The following is an 18,468-nucleotide window of genomic DNA, read 5'->3' on the forward strand; positions in this document are numbered from 1 at the left end:
CGTAATCATGCCCTATCATCATCATCATCATCATCATAATCCCAATCACAAATCTTCTCTTCTATTTTCATCATTTATTATCAAATTTTATTCAAATATGCCAAATATTACACTGCAAACAACAGCCATTATGATTATGATAATTGTCATAGCTCAAACTATGACTGCTAATTTATGCCTTGTTCATAATTTAGTTTGAATACACGAATTATAGCATTACTTATAGTTCATTTACAAATTCAAGTCAAAATTCATGACCAACTAAAAAACGACGAAAATTATCTTACTAAAAAATCTCTGCCCAAATACTAAATACTATAATAACATATTTGGTCATAGTTCATTTTTATGACTATTTACGGTTCCAATTTTCTACCTTTTGATATAGAATTCAAATCATAGAATTAAAAATTTTGGAATTATAATTCAATTCCAATTCTATACGTTTTTGTGATACCAAACAATGAAATTGGAATTGGAACCTCCAATTCTAATTCCATAACTCCAATTCCATGTTCCCAAACACACCCTAAGAAACATTGGGCTTGGGTGGTGGAAATAACATTTATAGCCCACACAATGATAGGAAAAAAATAGTTTCAGTGATGAGAGAATTGAACTATGACCAAATATGTTAATTTCATAAATGATCACTAAACTATAATGCTTGTACTCAAATTGGTTACTTAAATTTAATTCGTATCAAAATTGATCAAATTGGTTACTTAAATTTCATAATATTTATATCGTTTATAGTTAATTTGTATAAATGCATAAAATTATCTCATGTATAATCATTAATCAAATATCGATCAGTAGGAAAAATGATTCCTTCACTGCAACAAAATTTTGCAACACCAATTCCAACAATGATCACAATGAAATCTAAACTAATCAAAGAGAAGAGTTCTTCAACAGTTCAACATCTAAATTATTCCCGACTGTCTAACTAAAATTTGAAACTGATATTATCATGATGAGGAAATTGCAAGCCCTCAACAGCTCAAGCCACAGACGACATGTGTCGGATCAAGTCCACGACACGGTTGCTGCAGATCAAACCAACGTTAGTCTCCACTTGTGATTATTAAGCCATACAAGAAAATCGAGATTCATGAGTTTAAGGTTTTAACCTGTATCCCCATTCATTGTCGTACCAAGACACAACCTTAACGAAGTTCCCATTCAGTGCGATTCCAGCCTTGGCATCGAAGATGCTAGACCTGTTGAACACGAAGCAAATGCATGAGTAATACAATAAACCAACATGATCGTGTGCAGTTGTTTGTGAAGAGAAGTGTGACCTGCTGTCACCAATGAAGTCGGTTGAGACCACATCGTCTTCTGTGTACCCGAGGATCCCCTTCATTTTACCCTCTGATTCTTGCCTGCATAAAATGGTTGAGAAATAGCAAAGTAGAGAGTTGAGAAAGAGAGGAAGAATAGTGATATATTGTAGTACTTGATAGCAGCCTTGATCTCATCATATGAGGCTGCCTTTTCAAGCCTAGCAGTCAGATCAACGACTGAGACATCAACGGTTGGAACACGGAAAGCCATTCCAGTAAGCTTTCCATTTAGTGCAGGAAGCACTTTCCCAACAGCCTGTGAATTAATTATACATCCATTTACAAAAAGGTCACAATCATCTCCAATCCAATGCATTTACTTAAACAAAACATGTTATCCCGACCTACCTTAGCAGCTCCAGTGCTACTGGGAATGATGTTAAACGAAGCAGCTCGTCCACCTCTCCAGTCTTTCATCGAAGGACCATCAACAGTCTTCTGTGTAGCTGCAACACCAGCATCAATCAATCAATCAATATGTTCCATGTATGATGAGATAATTAGACATACCAGTGATGGAGTGCACAGTGGTCATCAGCCCCTCAACAATACCAAACTTGTCATTAATGACCTATAATACAACAGCATATCAGTAAATTGCGTGTCGCTTCCTTGAAAAGAAACACTAATAGAGAAGAACAAACCTTGGCCAATGGGGCTAGACAATTAGTAGTGCAACTAGCATTCGAAACAATATTGATGTCGTTCTTATAATCCTTCTCATTGACACCAACAACAAACATGGGCGCATCCGCGCTCGGGGCAGAAATTATAACCTTTTTCGCACCTCCCTAAATCATCACCAAACCAACACTAACAACACGAACGAGCGAATAAAAATGACACTAGTATGTACAAACCTTGAGGTGGGCTGATGCCTTGTTTGTGTCAGTGAAAACTCCAGTGGACTCGACCACATAATCAGCTCCGGCCTGGCCCCATGGGATTTCCTCGGGGTTCCTATTCATAGAGATTCAACACCATCAACTGAACTGTATGTAACTAGACGAGCTAGCAACGATGCGGACGAGGGAGATAAATTAATACCTCATGCCAAATACAGTCACCGGCCTATCACCAAAGAGCAAGGTAGTGGAATCCTTAACCTTCAGCTCATGCTTCTTCCATGGACCATGAACACTGTCGTATTTGAACATATAGGTCTGTCACAGACACCAAATTCTCAGTTGAGATTAACAAATTTATAGCAATCAATTGTTATTTTTCACATTTATGAACATACATAGTTTCAATTTTTTGTTTGAAACATCCTCATACCGTCAAATTGATCCATGGAAACTCCAAAATTGTAATATCCAAATCGAATAACATGAAAAAAAAAACATATAATTCGAAAATTGGAGAGTAAATACCATGTAATCGGTGGTGATGAATGGATCATTAACAGCGACAAGCTCGACATCATCACTGAGTAGGGCAACTCTGGCGACCAAACGCCCAATCCTTCCGAATCCTACGCACAATCAATTAAATCGATAATTAAGCAATAGAATCATCAATATTCATTGCCAAACCGGAAGTTTCTAGATCATAATAAATCCATACAACGAAATGCAGGAAACAATTACCGTTGATTCCGATCTTGATCTTTGCCATGACGAAGAAAAATAGTGTAAACAATTAATGGAAGATTGTGAAGTAGAGATTATTTTTGAGTAGTGTGTGCATTTATAGTAGCAGAAGAAATGTGCATTTCAAATTGGAGGTCTAACCGTTAAACACGTGTAACTATTTACTTGGATAACCATTTTTCGCGGCTTTGTGAGTTCTACACATTTTCCTCAAATAGCTTAAGCTTTTAAAAATTAAGGTAGTACTAATATTTATCACTTCAAATTATTTAGAATATAGTTTTGTACATGTGGGATTGTTTCACCAAGTCATGGTATAAAATTATAAATGATGTTTGATATCAATGATCTTTATTTTTTTTGGCAACAATACTACACAAGGAAATTGTAACGAAATACATTTGAGGGTGAAAAAAAATCTTCAAACCAAGTAACAATCTAGCATAATGTCTCCACTTCCCTCTCCATAAATGCCATCAATATGTGAAATTTATATATTCTTCATCACCACCTTCATAGAGGTGATTGGCACAATCATAATCACCATCTATATAGTCTAAAATGGTCGTAGTTGAAAACCCTGACAATGATCTCGTGTTGTTGGACGAAGATCGAAGTTTTTGTGCTCCCTTAGCCTTGTCTTTGGACTTGCAAGCTGGGTTCGAGTGGCATTCACGACACATGGACCGGCCACACTTGCCGGTGAACTTGGAGTGGTTGGTGGGCTTGGTTGGAACTTTAGCAAATAGGCCGGCCGTGCTTAGCTTATCGGGATCTCGCAGCCTTGGCCTTGAGTTCCATATAACGGGATAGGTCTTGACCATGCCATGTTGGTAATCCTCTCTCTTCATTTTTGTTATGCTGATTGTGAGCTGAATTGATCCATGTTTGCAAGATTTGTATAGCTTATATATGAACAAAGTTGAATTATTAGCTTGGTGAGCAAGTGGTCAGCCATATTATAATACTTTAATTGTTTAAATTATTATTAGCTTGGGGAGCAAGTGGTCAACCATCATAATTTAGTGCTACATTGTTTAAATTATAATTACGATGATTCATTATGACATCAAAAACATCCAATTATTTCTTTGTCGTCACCAACATTTGAGACAATTCAAGTTTTTCGAAAACATAAGCTCTTAATTTCACGTCATTTTCCTCTCTAAGGAATCGGGTTGTGATATAGGCAAAACTAATTCTTAATACATAACAGTTGAACTAAAATAAAGTTCATAATTAGACAACACATGGTTATTTTAAGATCATTTTAGTTTAGTCATTTTGCAATGAAGTAAAATGATCAAATAATGAATTTTGTATAAAATGAAGTATATCATTTGCTTGATTTATTTTATCCACTAAATTTTAAAAAATGGATAATTGAGATTTGGTCTCTACTTCGGTTTAAAATTATTTTGACATTGAATACGTCCATATGTAACATATATAATTTTGAATATCATATTTATATGTCTTCTAATTTTAACTCGATCTCACCATAAAAATTTATTGTGTGTTTACGAATTTGATATTCGTAATAGCCTTGCAGTTGTAAGTACAATCTAATCTTCTCGTGTGTAGATAGACTAATAGGACATATATCATAGTCTTGCATAATAATTTTGTTATTCTCAATCTAAGATGGATATTGTAATTGTTGAATAAAGGCAATAATCACACAATTTAATTAATTTAACACAATCGTATCATTGGTCCGATTGTTATAATTCGATATAAATGTTGCCAATAATTTGGAGTCGAGATACTTGCTTGCACCTATAATTCTATTGTGCATTCTCTTCTTTTTTTACAAGCTAGCTCAACATTCCTTGGAATACAATCCAAGCAAATTATGTAGTACCACTATGTTGCACAAATTTTTGGGCAAGGAACAATTTCTATCTTAGGTTTAATCACACAACAAATTTTGCATGAAATTGCTTCACTTTTAATCAAACTACTCTTTGCATATATCTAGTTTATTTTTATCACCTTTTTCGTTTCGAATTTAATTTTATAAAAACAAAGGATATTAAAATTTTTATCTTGTACTCGAAAAATATTCCTTAAAAAGTTGTTAATTTTACGCAGTGTCATGTTGCTCAACTTTATTATTTGAAGGACTCTCGCTTTTGGAGTCCAAGAATTTTTTTTATAAAATAAGAGCCATCAATTTTACTCGATGATAAAAAATTTATTGTCAGCAATAAGAATATTGAAAGCATAAATTATTTTTAATATGATGGTCTCAAGAATTTGGGCCTTAAATTTGAATGGGTGTGCGAAAAAAAAAATTCATAATTGATAATTTTTCTCTTTATATGTTGGGTTGTGGTGAACTAGAATAGAATTAAGCATAACATATTATTAAAAATTTAAAACAACAGAAATTAATAATCACAAATTCCCAAATTAGTGGTCCACAAATTGGCAATTGAAAAACTACCGGTCAAAAATTACTAGTACATGGAATTATGGAAGAGGTAAACCTCACTTATCACAATTAAAACCAAAATGCAATCAATCAAGATGGTGACTATACATAATAGTAGTAGTAGTATTTACACACTCAAGTACGGATGAGATGTTCAAACCCATATAAAATTATTAAATTCAAATAATAAATAAATTTTAACTTCAGATGCAAAACGATACATATCATACTAAAGACATAAATATAATATATCATACATTATTGTCATTTATAGGTGAATCAAATATATAGTATCAAAAGTATATTTCAAACTTTTTAGAGCTTGAGAAAACTATAGAATTTAATGTGTAGCTAACCACATCTTAATTAACTTAATTAATGAATCATTATATCCTCGTCTTTTAAATAAAAATACTTAAACTAATCACCCCAAATTAACTAAAAATAAGAGGAATTTAAAAGTATTACTACTAAGCAGGAATATTTGAAATATTCTGGAAAATATGTATGCACGTATATTATTATTGGAATATATACACATATTATAATTCTAACAAACTAATATTTGCGTAAACCTTGAGTGTAAGAAAGAGCAAATAATTTGGTTCATTGCCTAATAGTAGTATGATCATAGAAACAAGGAGTAATTTGAAGGTGAAATTTGAAAATAAAAACATTATCAAATTAATTTTCTTAACTTAGTAAATGACTCTGTAAAAACAGAAATAGTAAACGGTAACAAATCAAACACATTCCCACCACGCGTCTCCCTCTCTAAAATTCCGGATCTTCCACCCCCTTCTTATAGTTAGCTTCTGTTGCTCCTTTCCCTCACAACTCAAAATTCTAATTCAAATATTGAAGAATACATTTTTAATTAGGTGCGCCTTTTGTTTATGATTATGAATATGAATGCTTCTATTATTTGGCATTGCTGTTTATGTTTGCTGGATTAGGTTTGATTTTTGCATTAGAAATTAATTTAGGAGAAAAAGGTGTGATCTTTATCAGGCCCTTCTCGTTTTTTTGTCGTTATGATTTTTGATTATTTGGGGGTGTTAGTGTTAGAGTGAGTGTGATGAAGTTGGGTTGTAATTTTATTTGTTGGGGGTTGTGATTTTATTATTTGTTTGATAATCTGGGTTTTCCTGTTGAATATAGCTAGAGAGGAGCTATGGATTTGAATGAAGAAGGGATTATGTTTGCCTTCTTGGATTTTGATGATGGATTCTTGGTAGAGGAAAGGCATGATGAAGAAAAGTTTAGGTCTTTGGTAGATTTTGATGATTCTGAAAAGGGTTGTAAAGATGTTGATAAATTGCCAAATGATCCTTTTGGGATGGAATTCGATATGGGCATGTCTGAAGATCCACTTTTTATGGATTTCAATCCAGATTTGCCCACAGATCCTTTTGGCATGGATTTAGATGCCACTTTTGCAGCCATCTCTGCTCTGATGGAGGATTTTGGACATAAAACCAGTGGTTTCGAGGAGGGTAGGGATAGTGATAATGGTTTCGAGGAGGGTGGAGGTAGTGATAATGGTTCTAGCAATTTTTGTTCAGAATTGAATTTTGGATGGTCTGGCTCAATGGAGTATGAGGGGGAGTGTAGGGAGAATGATATTGGTCCGGTGATGTATATGGAGGACGGGTCGTATGGTGAGTGTAGTACTATGTCGGGGGGTGACAAGGATGATTTGATGTGCTTTGGTTGTGAAAAATATGGGACTGAGCATGTCAAGAGTGAAAGTGATGGTGGTGTGGATGTGATAATCTTTGTTCTACAGTATCTTGATTTTGGTATTAAGGATCTCCTTTCCATTGAAAGGGTTTGCAGATCGTTGCGTGATGCTGTCCTAAAGGATCCTTTTCTTTGGACAAGCATCCACATTGACTGTCCATTGAGCTTTGAGCTAACCAATGAGGATCTTCTGCGGTTGACAAACAGGGCTCAAGGTAAACTTTGCAGCTTGAGTCTCATCGCGTGCATTAATATAAGTAATGATGGCCTCAAGCAGGTGCTTAACAGAAATCTGGAATTGACTAAGGTATGTCAAGATGTTTCTCTTTTGCCTAGGCCTTTGTGCATCTCATAACCATAGCTTAATTGTGTATTAAAACATGAATTTTACTTTTAGGGTTATTTTGTTATGCTAGATAACTCCTTAAAATGCGTGTTTTATATTGTTTTGCCAAATCTATCTTCCCTACCAAACGACCCCTTAGTAGACTGAGTTTGGTGAATGAGATGATCTCTTCATTAGTGTGTTTCGTTGCAGAGATTTCATAGATAAGTAATGGCATTCCAGAGTTGCACATTTACATATAGATATGTACATATCTAATGGCATTTGAGAGTGGCATGTTTACATATAAATATTTATTAATGCTTGGTCAATGAGATTATATCTTCTATTAGTATGTTTCGTTGCACAACTTTTATAGCGTTATAGATATCTAATGACATTCGAGAGTGGCACGTATACATATAAATATATTTGTAATTGGTGAATGAGATGATCTTCTATTAGTGTGTTTTGTTGTGGAGCTTTTCTATTTCTATAGTAGATATCTAATGGCATTTGCAAGCACGTTTACCTATTTGTGTTGGAGTATGTGCAGTTAAGCGTGGCTGGATCGATTAAAATCAATGGTAAAGAAGTGTTGAACATGATTAAGGTGTTCAACTCTGTTGCAATGCCCGGCATCAAGCATCTAAGGATTGGCGATCCTAATGGTATAACAAGTGAGCACTTGAATGAATACAAACTTCTTTTGGGGGCATACGAGGAGGCCGGGGACTACAAACCAAGATTCTATGGTGCAGCAGCCGCACCGGGAGAGATGTATTTGTCACTAGATGATGAGCGTGCGATTGACATTGAGATATGTCCGATATGCCAGCAAGTCAAACACGTCTTCGACTGCCCGAATGATAATTGTCAAGCAAAGATAGACTCCACCAGGACGTGCAGAGCATGTATCTACTGCATTGCTCGTTGCGTACGTTGTGGGTGTTGCTTGGATAACAAAGCATATGAAGAGACATTCTACTGCGACTTCCTCTGTTTCGACTGTTTGGAGGAGCTCTTGTTCGAGGACGGGATCACCCTCTCAGCGGGGCAGGCATACGTTGAGCGGAGGGCGAGCTACCACTTTTTTGTCTATAGCTAAGCACCCGTCTTAGCTTCAACCATTGAGACACGACAAAGCTAGTGAAGAAGACAGCAGCGGCCTAGCAATTGAAGAAATTCTTGCACTGGTCTTCTGCGTGGCAAGAAAATAGATGGGAGGCTCTAGGAGAGAGCGCCTTCGGACCGCTCAGAAATGGTGGGTCACGCCAAGAAGGGAAGCAAAGAGAGCGGTGAAAATTCAATCTTGTGTGAATAGGGAATGTCTCTATCACTATGAATAGAATACTTTTAATGAGCTTTAGATTTCAAATCATGTTTGCTTCATTTCAAGCAATTTTTCTAGTTTTTGCTCCTATCTAACTACTACTCTTCTCCCAATTAAGTATGATATGAAATTACTCAATTTTTAGTTAAACTTTGTTCGTTAAAATTTTAGCTTTCATTCATCCAAAGAGGGTAAAATTCACGAACTGAAACTTGTCACATAATTATTATAATATTATCAACTTTGGGTAAAATCTGAATAATTTGAATGAAAATACATCAAGTACTGTTTGGATGTATTCCATCACAAGGTTGGAGGAATCCATATGTAGCCGTGTGTTTGCACGTAACCGGCCTTCTCTAGTAGCTTGTCCGCCTCAGCCGGGCCCCGGCTGCCCGGTTCGTATTCTAGTGGCTGCAAATCACCCTCGTCTATCCGGTGAAGAAGAGGCGTGAAAATCTCCCAAGCAGCCTGAACATTTATACAAATCATCAGCATTTGGATGTAGGATTTTGCTTTCATAAGAAAACATGTGATTAAAATGTAACCTTCAACTCATCTCTGCGCACAAAATGCTGTTGATCACCTTTTATTCTGTCAATAACAGAATTAACCAATCTCATTACTTGCAACCAAGAACCCTAAATTGATTCAAAACGCGATCAACGGAAGCATTCAGCGTGTATCTAGACATACGTATCAAGAATGAGGCGTTCGTACGCCTCAGGAATGACAACCCCTTGGTACCGTTGCCTGTAGGACAAGTCGAGCTCACTCTGAGTAGCAGTCATCTCCAAGCCAGGCTGCTTCACTGTTAGCTTCATGTACATGGCCTCCGAGGGCTGAAGACGGATCACAAACTCGTTTCTTCCTTGTTTTGAACCTACAAAGATTGGCCATTTCATCAACTCTCTATCCAAATAAGGAACAAGAAGACTCACTTGAGATGATGGATTTCACTGCTGCATACACTTGAATATGTCGCCTGGCACGTCCTTGAACTGAACCCGAATCTCTGCCTTCCTCGAGTTCAAAGCTTTTCCAGCCTTGAGTATAAACGGCACACCTAAAGTAGTCGATAATCAGCATCAAGATTCAACAAGTGTAGATGTCTCAGATGCAACGTTATATGTCTACCTTCCCATCTTTCATTGTGTATGTGTAGAACCACTGTTGCAAAAGTCGGGGTGACTGAGTCATCGGGAACCGTTGGGTCGTCCTTATAGCCTCTACACTGACCTAGCACGACGTCTTCGTCTCTGATTGGATTAACTGATTGAAGAACCTGCAGTTCCAACCAAATGCAGCATTGCTCGATCAAGATGAGAACTTAAAGAGTGGAGATCTTGAATCTACCTTCACTTTCTCATCACGAATATGCTCGGGCTTCGTGGAAACCGGCTTCTCCATAGCAACAAGGCAAAAAATCTGCAACAATTCAAGAATGTGTTAAGGCTGAACACTTGGTTAAACAAGCTTACACTCTTCATTAACAAAATCTCACTTGCAATAGATGATTTTGGATAATGTCTCTGATAATCCTGCAAAATGTGTAAGCTTAGCTTAATTTCAAGTCGAAGAAGTGGGAGAGTAGCCAAGAGGGTATATCATACGCATAGATCATACCCGTATTGATCAAAATACCCTCCGCGGCCTTCAGTTCCGAAGTCCTCTCTAAACACAATCTGTTGTGATGATGATGCAAGTTAAGGTGTAAATTCTAAATCATTACATCTAGTTTCAACTCGGGAACTTTACCTGCACGTTGGAAATGTTGTCTCGGTTCCAAAGAGGTAGGAAAAAGCGATTTGCAAAACGAAGCACCAACTGCAGAGTTTCTAGATCAAGAAATAGAAGTAAAAGTAGCAGTATATATGCCAGATTGAAATATTAAAAAGGTTTTACCAAGTTTTGCACCAATTCCTTTCCCAAATAATGATCAATACGATAAATCTGTGGCTCATCGAACAATTCCCCTATCTGGGCACTCATATCCTCAGCCGAAGCCAAATCCTTGCCAAACGGCTTCTCAAGTACTACACGTGTCCATCCATTAAGACCAGCTGCAAAAAAAAAGATCAAGAAAACAACTGTGTAAAGTCTTGATGTCATTTATGCTCTCTGATGCTCGGCCGAGCTGAGGCCATCTGCATATTTCAAAGGAAAGAGCGTACATTTGTTCGTGCAGAAGGTCTTGATCATTTTGCAGACTTGTGGATACACTGATGGAGGGAGAGCAAGGTAGAAAAGCCTCCTACTTGATCCTTCTCGACTCTTCTTTGATGTTTCGTGCTCAGATATCGCCTTGTCTAGTTCTTGAAACCCTTCCCGGGAATCATAGGCGCCACTCACGTATTTGATCTACATTACACCAGAGGTAATTAGCTTGATCAGATAAGCAATGTATTGTGTCTTTTGCGGTTATAGGCAACCAACGATTCCCGTACCAGCTGTAGAAAGTCGGAGACATTGCTGCTGACTTTGTTCTCAACAGGTAGATACCTACAACAGGGTGATGGATCGAATAGGTACGGAAACGAATTTATCTTCACAGATACAAAATCATCGAAGCAGGAGCAGAAACAGAAACGCATCTCCAAATAAGAACTATGTACTATAACTAAGGGATAAGGAAATCTACCCTTGAATTCTCTCTCTCAGTTCATCATCATGAAGTTTAGTTCTTGAATAGCCAAAAATGTGAACATCATTCAATTGCAAAAATCCCTGAAAAACAGAAGTATATCTATGTTTGGAGTATGATAGAAAGTTGCATTGATCAAGAAGAACAATTTCAGCATAAAAAGACAGCAAACAACACAAATTGTAGGACTAATATCAAGAATGAGATAAAAACACATGATATTTTCTTCCTAAAGAGCAACAGACAGCACTCAATTGATCATAAATCAAGAATGAGATAAAAAAAAACCTGCTGGTAAAGATTGAAAAGAGCGGGAAATGTCTTCTTCTTAGCAAGATCACCAGAAGCACCAAGAACGATAATCGACAGGCATCCAGTTTCAGTCATATTTTCATTGTCTCTTGCAAAAGATTCAATTTTGGAGAAGGCCCTCTTTTCACAATGCCATTCACCTTGTGCTGCCATTCTCCCAATTCACAAAGACCTAAACTTGATAAATTATAAAAATAAAATGTAATCTCTTCCTTTCTACTATAAACAAAACCAGCTTCAACATAAGCTATGTGATTATGATTCAGAAACTAACCAAACCAATTGTTTGATGATCCAAAAAAAACAATAAATTAAAGATGATGAGAATTATGATCAACCAACTCCAAGATAAATGCATTTCATGACTTCACCAAGTACAAAACACTCTCTTGGCTTATCTAAATCCAAATTCATAAGCAACAATCAGAAAATGAAAAGTGAGCACAAGATTTAGGACAAGTGAAGTAAAAGAGAGAGCAAGAAAAATGTCACCTTTTTCTTTAAGTTTGATGTTGGATACGATTTGTTTAACTGAGGAAAATGAAAGTTATAGGTTGGTGAAGTGAATCTTATTACATTTCTTTAAAATTGGTGTTTGTGTTTCATTAAAAGAGTTTGTTGTGATTGTTGACTGGTGATGGCTGCATTAATCAGCCGCCGTCGAGGCCACTAGCCACACCAAACACGACTTTATAATCTGCATGTTTTAGGCATAGGTGCAACTCTTTAGTTTGTCAACAATTTTGGTACTACTACTACTTTATTATTGTTGTTTACCCTTTTTTTTAATACTCCCACCGTCCAATACAAGAGCATATTTGAATTGGCACTGAGTTTTAAAAATAAAGCAGAATGTGGATTGAAAAAAGTTAGTCATATGTGAGTCCTATTTTTATACACTTCTTTTATTTCATTAGAAATGAAACATGGTTTTTCATTACGAGATTTTATGTAGTGTTATTTTATGAGTTAATGAGAAGATAATAAAGTAAGAGAGACGATGTTATTTCATTTTAGGAAATATTTATTTTTAATAGGACAATCTAAAAAAGAAAACGTTTGATTTTTAATTTGACAGAGGGAGTGTTAATTTTATAATGAAATATGAGTGAAATAAAGTTAGTAGAATATGTGGGATCCATTACCAAAAGTAACACTAAAAAAGCAAATAAGAAGTTTATTGATGGACGGACAAAAATGGCAAAATGAGAAGTTTATTGGTGAATGAATGGAGTAGTAATATATGCATTTTTGCAGACCTCAATCAAAATATATTTAGATTTTATGTTTTCTTATTAATGAAATTACGCCACATGCTTCAGATCACATTTATTTTTAGCATAATTAAACTGATTAATTAAAAAGTAATACTACTAATAACAAAACAAATCCGTACACTTTTGCTTTACAACATACTACTATATGATAAGAGTAAAATACAAAATTCGAGCACCACAAGCGCTATCAAGAATGCCTTGTCCAACTTCCAATAATTATATTCAAATCTCAATCATAGACAAGATCTTTAACCAAACATTACATTTTCAGAGCAAAATCCCATCATACACCAGTAGATTTGAATTTTTATAAAATATTCACAGGGTCACTAAACGGCTCACATTTTCAACCACTTCGGCTTGCCCACCTGCTTCTTCTCACTCCGCTTTTGTTCTGTCTGCTCGGGAACGACAGAGGGACTCGTTGCAGCCGCTTCCACAGGTGTTGGCTCAGGAGCCGCCTCTTGTGCTACAAATTCCAGACCTTTCAACGACACAACCTCTTCTTGAAGGGAGGGACCCGTGTATGCACCATCATCACCTGAACAAACTCAAAACGGACAAGCTAAGAAGATATCCAAATGCAGCCAGCTAAGACAAGTAATGGCGATTTTGTTTAATGAGGGAACAAGTTCACGCAGATTATCAGAGGACTATCTTTGATAACAAAGTTTTGGAAAGACCTGAATAAGCAGAAAGTATATTACCTTTGGGCACCCCATATGCAAAGTACACGATTGCACCAGGTACGAAGCCAGCAGAGTAGAAGTCCTGGGAAAAATCCTTAATTTGCTTCTTTGGAGGCGTGGTGTCTGCAATGCAACCACATTGTGAGCTTAACACTAATAAAAAAAGGGTGTCTCTTGAGAAAGAAATACACAGCAGTATAGTGTCCTCACATAGATAGAACGGTAAATCAGGGCGAGCAATCACTTTGGTCAGGAGATCAAATAAGGTTTGAATTGTCTCGGATGAATGAAACGTGGCCTCTAGTGTAAAATTGTCAGGGAAACGCACTCTGATCACTGCTTGCTGATAAGTTCAAGACAAGCAATGATATATGATCAATAATAGTATATTACAAAAAACAGGAGGCAATTGACAAAAGATTTCAGAGTAACACCTTTGGTATCCTTGATCTTCTAGCAGCCTCCTCTGCTTCCCGGATCTTTCTTGTCTTCAAGTGTTTATCTGCACACAGTTTGATGATGTAAAATTTTTACCATTCCTAGATTCACGGATCAACAATTCAATCATCTATCATATTAAATGTCTATTCTAGGAAAAACTAATCAGAAATTGGAAAGAACTCTGAAGTACCTTCTTTTTTAGAAGACAAAACCCGGAAGTAATCCTCTGCCGTGAACTCGTAAAAGTCATCTGCCTCTTCTGCACAAGTTAGTAAATGATAAAACAATGAGCATACCATCAATAGAAACATCATGAGTTGATTAGCATATCAGTAACTAGATATCTCGGTTTACCCGTATCAGAAACAGTTGAAGGGGTTGCAGAAGCCAGAGATGTTTCAAACACTCGGATATCTCGTCCATACTTTTCTCTAGCAGCAGCAAGCTTCCCCTGGATGCACAAGGAAAATTTACTAAATCTCCAGAGAATTGATTTTAATCCAAGAAACATGAACTAGATAATTCAATTTTTTAAAGAAGCATAGCTAGTTCACCTATAGTGTCGAGATAAAATCAAAGAAGTGGCCTAATTCAAACAAAATTTTCAGGCCGCCACATCCCAAAAGCTAGGGTTCTTGAGTAAAATATGGAGTATAGTTATAACGCAATTTTCTCACACGCGGTGCTTCAATAAAGGAGGGAAAGCTTCAATATGTCAACGAATCAAAGATGAACGAAAAAAGAAGAACATCACATCAAATTTTCTCGATAAATCAACTTCTGAACTCAGCATATAACAACTTCCTCAACATTCCCCACCGAAATTGATAAATTCCCAATTCCCCCAAAATTAGCACTACTTACAAATGCAACTCATAATTTTCAACAAGAATTGAAGATCATCCATCAAGACCAGTAGATTCAAGCAACAAATCAGCCACACGAAGCAAAGCACAACAAATCCCAGGCAAAAAAGAAAAGGTTGAAAAAATTACCTTAGCCAATTCTGATTCCATAGGAGAAACAGCAATGAACCTTCTACGCTTCCAAGATGGTGAAGATTCAATCATCACCGTATAAAGCAACACCTTCTCCGATTCCGTTGAGCTGTTAATCTAGCCCCAAATAGGTATTTATAATGAGTTGGGAAATGGGTTTTGCTTTCTTCGAATCGGGTCGGGTCAAGCGGTTTCCATATTGGGTTTGGTTATGCGATTAGATATGGAAACATTATTAAACTGCCATACCATAATTAAGGAAACAAGTTTATAGCACTCATACCGACTATTTATGGGTCATCATTCGATTTTGGGTTCAATTGAACTCAAAATTTGTTAAAATTATAATCGAACTGGATCTAATTATTCAAAAATATCTCCAAAAACTAAAATTCACACTACAAATATCGATTCAAATTGAAATAACATGAAAATATATAAAATAACAAAAAATTAAAAAATATTGATAAATCTTCCAATATTGATTAACTTTATATTTAAATAAAAAATTTATCTATATTTATTTTTAATCAACGTACTTATTATAAAATATACTACATATATTAAAATTAAATTTAACATTCAATTTTTTTTTGGGTTTTGAATATACTACTATTTGAATTGAAAAATGAAATTTTTTCAAAAGTTTAAATTGGACTGAATTAATTTTTTTTAAAAGAATTAAATTTTAAATTTCAATTTAGATCGAATTGGATATTCAAACTTTAGAGGATTTTGTTCACTCTTATCATTGGCTCATAAATATGTGTATTTGTTGATATGATAAATACATTTAAGTAATTTAATTGTTTTAAATATAATTTTTAGTGCAATAGATCAATAAAAAAAATAAGAATCATAGTACAACTTATCATATTTTATCACATCAGAAAAAAGTTAGAATCATATATCTTCTTATACTTACTATCTTATATCACGTCATTATTCTCCTCAATTTCTACGTGAAATTACAATTTCTACAACTTCGTACCTCTTCTTCAATAAATTTTATGATCTTTTTATTTCCTTTAATCATCATCCATTTTATATTTTGTGACAACCTTATCCCAAAACATATTTATTGATGTGTACAAATAGTCAACATCAGGCCCAAAACTGTTTATAGGAGAGAAAGATCGAAATAAGGTCAATGAACGAAGATAGGATGAGAACAGGATGGGAACAAGATGAAAACAGAGTTCGAGTAAAGATTATCACGGGCAGAACCAACCCAATGAGTCGCTTGAATGCAGACGAACATCAAAGGAGTATCAGGGTCACCGAAATCACACACCTTGCAAACCAAGTGAGTCATTGGAATTAATGCACCGAGTCGCCAGATTGTTCCTAGAGGTAGGATTTTGAATTATTTTCGCGAGAACTTTCCTATTTCATCTTCTTCATCTATAAATAGGGTTGTTGGGTTATATTGGATAATGAGATGTAATTTTGATTATAAGAGTTTAGTTTTGAGAGTATCTCTTCGTATTGGGTGATACAAATGTTTTAGAATTTCATAGTCATGCTATGATTGCTTTATAGCTTAGCCCGGGGTTAGTCATTTGGTAAAATATATGCCTCTAGTGTGGTGTAGCCGATGGTAGAGCTTGATGTAAATGACTGATTGGATAAATGTGCTCAAGTGTTGCTATCATCTTTTTGGTGGATGTCCTTCGTCTTCAAGAGGTCATTTATTCACACACTATTTCTCTCATTTCTATGTCTCCTATTAATTCTATATTTCGTCCTATCTTTTTGTTGGATGAAACTTTTTTATCCTTTTTATTATAATATTTATTTTTAAGCTTTGTGTAATTTTATTTTTGTTGTTTTATAAGAATACTGAACTATCTTTTATATTCACACTATTTATCGTTTGGTTGTTGTTAGGATTGAGCCTTCTGATATGTACGTAGATAAAAATGCGGGGTAGGGCCACCAGGTGTATTTCTTTGGGCTATATCCGGTAGCCACCTTCTTGTCTTTTCCCTTTTCGTGCACCCACAGTTACATATTGTTGATTTTCTAGTCGTTGGTATTCACCATCAATTACTGAAAAAGACTATCAGGCTTTATGCTCCAGCTACTGCGCCTCGTTGGATCCTAACCATTTTGAATGGACAATATCATCCATTTATTGTTGTTCATTTGGATCAAGAGGCAACTTGTCATCATTCGAATTCATTTTTCGTTAGAATATGTAATGATAGTGAAAATGTGATTGTATTTATAGAGTTTTAAAAATATTTAGATTAAAATAAAATTATTTTCGAACCACCCCTACCCTTACCTCCACCCAGTGTCACAACTTTCCCCGGGTGCCCCGACTGTCACCCCTCCAGTTGGGGGGTAGGGGTGCCTCACACCGCAATGGAACTAGTAGTACAACACCCTCTCCCCATTACCGATGCTCTTAGAACTGACAATTTTTTTATATGATGAGAACACGTAGTACGAACATGCACATAATCAATTTGTTTTAGTAAAATATTATTTGGTTCATGTTCTTATCCACGTTGACCCATTATGAAACTGACAATTTTGGGTTGAGTAGCTTTATAGCTAAAATTAGTAAATATCAGGCAATCAAACTTATGAATTCATAAGCAAAATATAAGTGAAATTCATATAAATACGACGGAGACAAACTAGAACGATTATTCGGTGAAAACTATAACAAAGTTGTGTATACAAACAAACAAAAAAGTTTGTCGTGTGAATGATTCATCTAATGCTAAAGTGGTTAATACTATGTGGTGTTGTTCGATTGCAATGACTTATTATGATATGATTACCATCTGAATTTAAGTTGTTGTATTATTTTAATTAAAGGAGGGGCTATGGTTGATTATCATAAGACTATTTTTTTAGGATCAATCTTATGAACCAAATACAAAACAACTTCAATCATAAAATATAGTAATTTTGTTCAGAATAAGTCATAGGTAAATATTTTTAACTTAGTCAATTTTAAATTATTAGTAATAAATTAACGGAGACTTTTTTTTTCTCAAATCTAAAACCGTAACACGTTATTAACATTGAAAACATATAAATAGATTTGAGAAGTTCGTTTTGTACAAATCTAGTAGTAGTAGTACAAATAGCGATGCCACGACATTAACAGATAACAATGGGGAATAATCAACAAACCATTACAAATTTCTCACAATCAACAATAATTTAGTCTCAATTTCAATTTGTATAACCGTTGTAGTTTGAAATATCGATGAAAAATGTTGATATACATTCCTCCAAACATAAAAACGTAAATAAGTAAATACAGAAAGCAAAAGCTTTGTAACCACCGCATGACGACAGCAATAGT

At 35.3% G+C, this 18,468-nt stretch overlaps 5 protein-coding genes across 8 annotated transcripts; 1 reads left to right on the forward strand and 4 right to left on the reverse strand.

The window, feature by feature from the left end:
* Nucleotides 1–814: 814 nt before the first annotated feature.
* Nucleotides 815–3,082, reverse strand: LOC125191848 (glyceraldehyde-3-phosphate dehydrogenase, cytosolic). Its single transcript, XM_048089268.2, has 11 exons — nucleotides 2,939–3,082; nucleotides 2,723–2,823; nucleotides 2,397–2,512; nucleotides 2,210–2,309; nucleotides 1,994–2,140; nucleotides 1,860–1,920; nucleotides 1,698–1,795; nucleotides 1,463–1,605; nucleotides 1,305–1,388; nucleotides 1,134–1,223; nucleotides 815–1,049 (listed from the first exon to the last, which is right to left on the reverse strand). The coding sequence occupies exons 1-11, from the start codon at nucleotides 2,964–2,966 to the stop codon at nucleotides 1,004–1,006; spliced, it is 1,014 nt and encodes a 337-aa protein (XP_047945225.1). The 5' UTR covers nucleotides 2,967–3,082; the 3' UTR covers nucleotides 815–1,003.
* Nucleotides 3,083–3,417: 335 nt separating this feature from the next.
* LOC125194853 (uncharacterized) lies at nucleotides 3,418–3,792 on the reverse strand. The gene has a single exon (XM_048093070.1). It carries the CDS (start codon nucleotides 3,790–3,792, stop codon nucleotides 3,418–3,420), a length of 375 nt encoding a protein of 124 aa, XP_047949027.1.
* A 2,345-nt stretch (nucleotides 3,793–6,137) lies between these two features.
* On the forward strand, nucleotides 6,138–8,929 carry LOC125192446 (F-box protein At3g27290-like). Of its 2 annotated transcripts, none has more exons than XM_048090017.2 (3): nucleotides 6,138–6,259; nucleotides 6,540–7,428; nucleotides 8,003–8,929. In XM_048090017.2, the coding sequence occupies exons 2-3, from the start codon at nucleotides 6,553–6,555 to the stop codon at nucleotides 8,552–8,554; spliced, it is 1,428 nt and encodes a 475-aa protein (XP_047945974.1). In that variant the 5' UTR covers nucleotides 6,138–6,259; nucleotides 6,540–6,552; the 3' UTR covers nucleotides 8,555–8,929. The 2 variants fall into 2 exon arrangements, with proteins under 2 accessions (XP_047945974.1, XP_047945976.1); XM_048090019.2 differs by having other exon boundaries at nucleotides 6,148–6,259; nucleotides 6,544–7,428.
* Nucleotides 8,930–8,976: 47 nt separating this feature from the next.
* On the reverse strand, nucleotides 8,977–12,350 carry LOC125195985 (glucose-6-phosphate 1-dehydrogenase, cytoplasmic isoform). 3 transcript variants are annotated; one of them, XM_048094303.2, is made up of 16 exons: nucleotides 12,228–12,245; nucleotides 12,010–12,133; nucleotides 11,712–11,907; nucleotides 11,421–11,506; nucleotides 11,227–11,281; nucleotides 10,954–11,140; nucleotides 10,685–10,842; nucleotides 10,538–10,606; nucleotides 10,406–10,464; nucleotides 10,284–10,320; nucleotides 10,136–10,207; nucleotides 9,917–10,064; nucleotides 9,750–9,845; nucleotides 9,476–9,662; nucleotides 9,328–9,373; nucleotides 8,977–9,250 (listed from the first exon to the last, which is right to left on the reverse strand). In XM_048094303.2, exons 3-16 carry the CDS (start codon nucleotides 11,886–11,888, stop codon nucleotides 9,083–9,085), a joined length of 1,545 nt encoding a protein of 514 aa, XP_047950260.1. In that variant the 5' UTR covers nucleotides 11,889–11,907; nucleotides 12,010–12,133; nucleotides 12,228–12,245; the 3' UTR covers nucleotides 8,977–9,082. The 3 variants fall into 3 exon arrangements, with proteins under 3 accessions (XP_047950260.1, XP_047950261.1, XP_088913184.1); XM_048094304.2 differs by lacking the exon at nucleotides 12,010–12,133 and having other exon boundaries at nucleotides 12,228–12,350; XM_089057058.1 differs by lacking the exon at nucleotides 12,228–12,245 and having other exon boundaries at nucleotides 11,712–11,912; nucleotides 12,010–12,211.
* A 738-nt stretch (nucleotides 12,351–13,088) lies between these two features.
* On the reverse strand, nucleotides 13,089–15,291 carry PUX1 (plant UBX domain-containing protein 1). The gene is made up of 7 exons (XM_048090480.2): nucleotides 15,138–15,291; nucleotides 14,497–14,593; nucleotides 14,333–14,401; nucleotides 14,136–14,203; nucleotides 13,912–14,044; nucleotides 13,720–13,824; nucleotides 13,089–13,553 (listed from the first exon to the last, which is right to left on the reverse strand). The coding sequence occupies exons 1-7, from the start codon at nucleotides 15,210–15,212 to the stop codon at nucleotides 13,351–13,353; spliced, it is 750 nt and encodes a 249-aa protein (XP_047946437.1). The 5' UTR covers nucleotides 15,213–15,291; the 3' UTR covers nucleotides 13,089–13,350.
* Nucleotides 15,292–18,468: the final 3,177 nt, after the last annotated feature.

This window comes from Salvia hispanica, chromosome 4 (assembly GCF_029641045.1).
Source record: "Salvia hispanica isolate PSC_SH4W2 chromosome 4, Shi_PSC_v1, whole genome shotgun sequence".
Lineage (NCBI taxonomy): Eukaryota > Viridiplantae > Streptophyta > Magnoliopsida > Lamiales > Lamiaceae > Salvia > Salvia hispanica.

Coding starts and splice junctions, on each gene's coding strand:
- LOC125191848 (XM_048089268.2), bottom strand. CDS start 2,966: ATGGCAAAGATCAAGATCGGAATCAACG. Junction 2,310..2,396: donor GTGACTGTATTTGGCATGAG/GTATTAATTTAT, acceptor CTCTATGAATAG/GAACCCCGAGGAAATCCCAT. Junction 1,224..1,304: donor GACTTCATTGGTGACAGCAG/GTCACACTTCTC, acceptor CGTGTTCAACAG/GTCTAGCATCTTCGATGCCA.
- LOC125194853 (XM_048093070.1), bottom strand. CDS start 3,792: ATGAAGAGAGAGGATTACCAACATGGCATGGTCAAGACCTATCCCGTT.
- LOC125192446 (XM_048090017.2), top strand. CDS start 6,553: ATGGATTTGAATGAAGAAGGGATTATGTTTGCCTTCTTGGATTTTGAT. Junction 7,429..8,002: donor GAAATCTGGAATTGACTAAG/GTATGTCAAGAT, acceptor GAGTATGTGCAG/TTAAGCGTGGCTGGATCGAT.
- LOC125195985 (XM_048094304.2), bottom strand. CDS start 11,888: ATGGCAGCACAAGGTGAATGGCATTGTGAAAAGAGGGCCTTCTCCAAA. Junction 10,607..10,684: donor AGGAATTGGTGCAAAACTTG/GTAAAACCTTTT, acceptor GAAACTCTGCAG/TTGGTGCTTCGTTTTGCAAA. Junction 9,663..9,749: donor GCCAGGCGACATATTCAAGT/GTATGCAGCAGT, acceptor CAATCTTTGTAG/GTTCAAAACAAGGAAGAAAC.
- PUX1 (XM_048090480.2), bottom strand. CDS start 15,212: ATGATTGAATCTTCACCATCTTGGAAGCGTAGAAGGTTCATTGCTGTT. Junction 14,204..14,332: donor TTTGTCTTCTAAAAAAGAAG/GTACTTCAGAGT, acceptor AACTGTGTGCAG/ATAAACACTTGAAGACAAGA. Junction 13,554..13,719: donor TGCATATGGGGTGCCCAAAG/GTAATATACTTT, acceptor GAGTTTGTTCAG/GTGATGATGGTGCATACACG.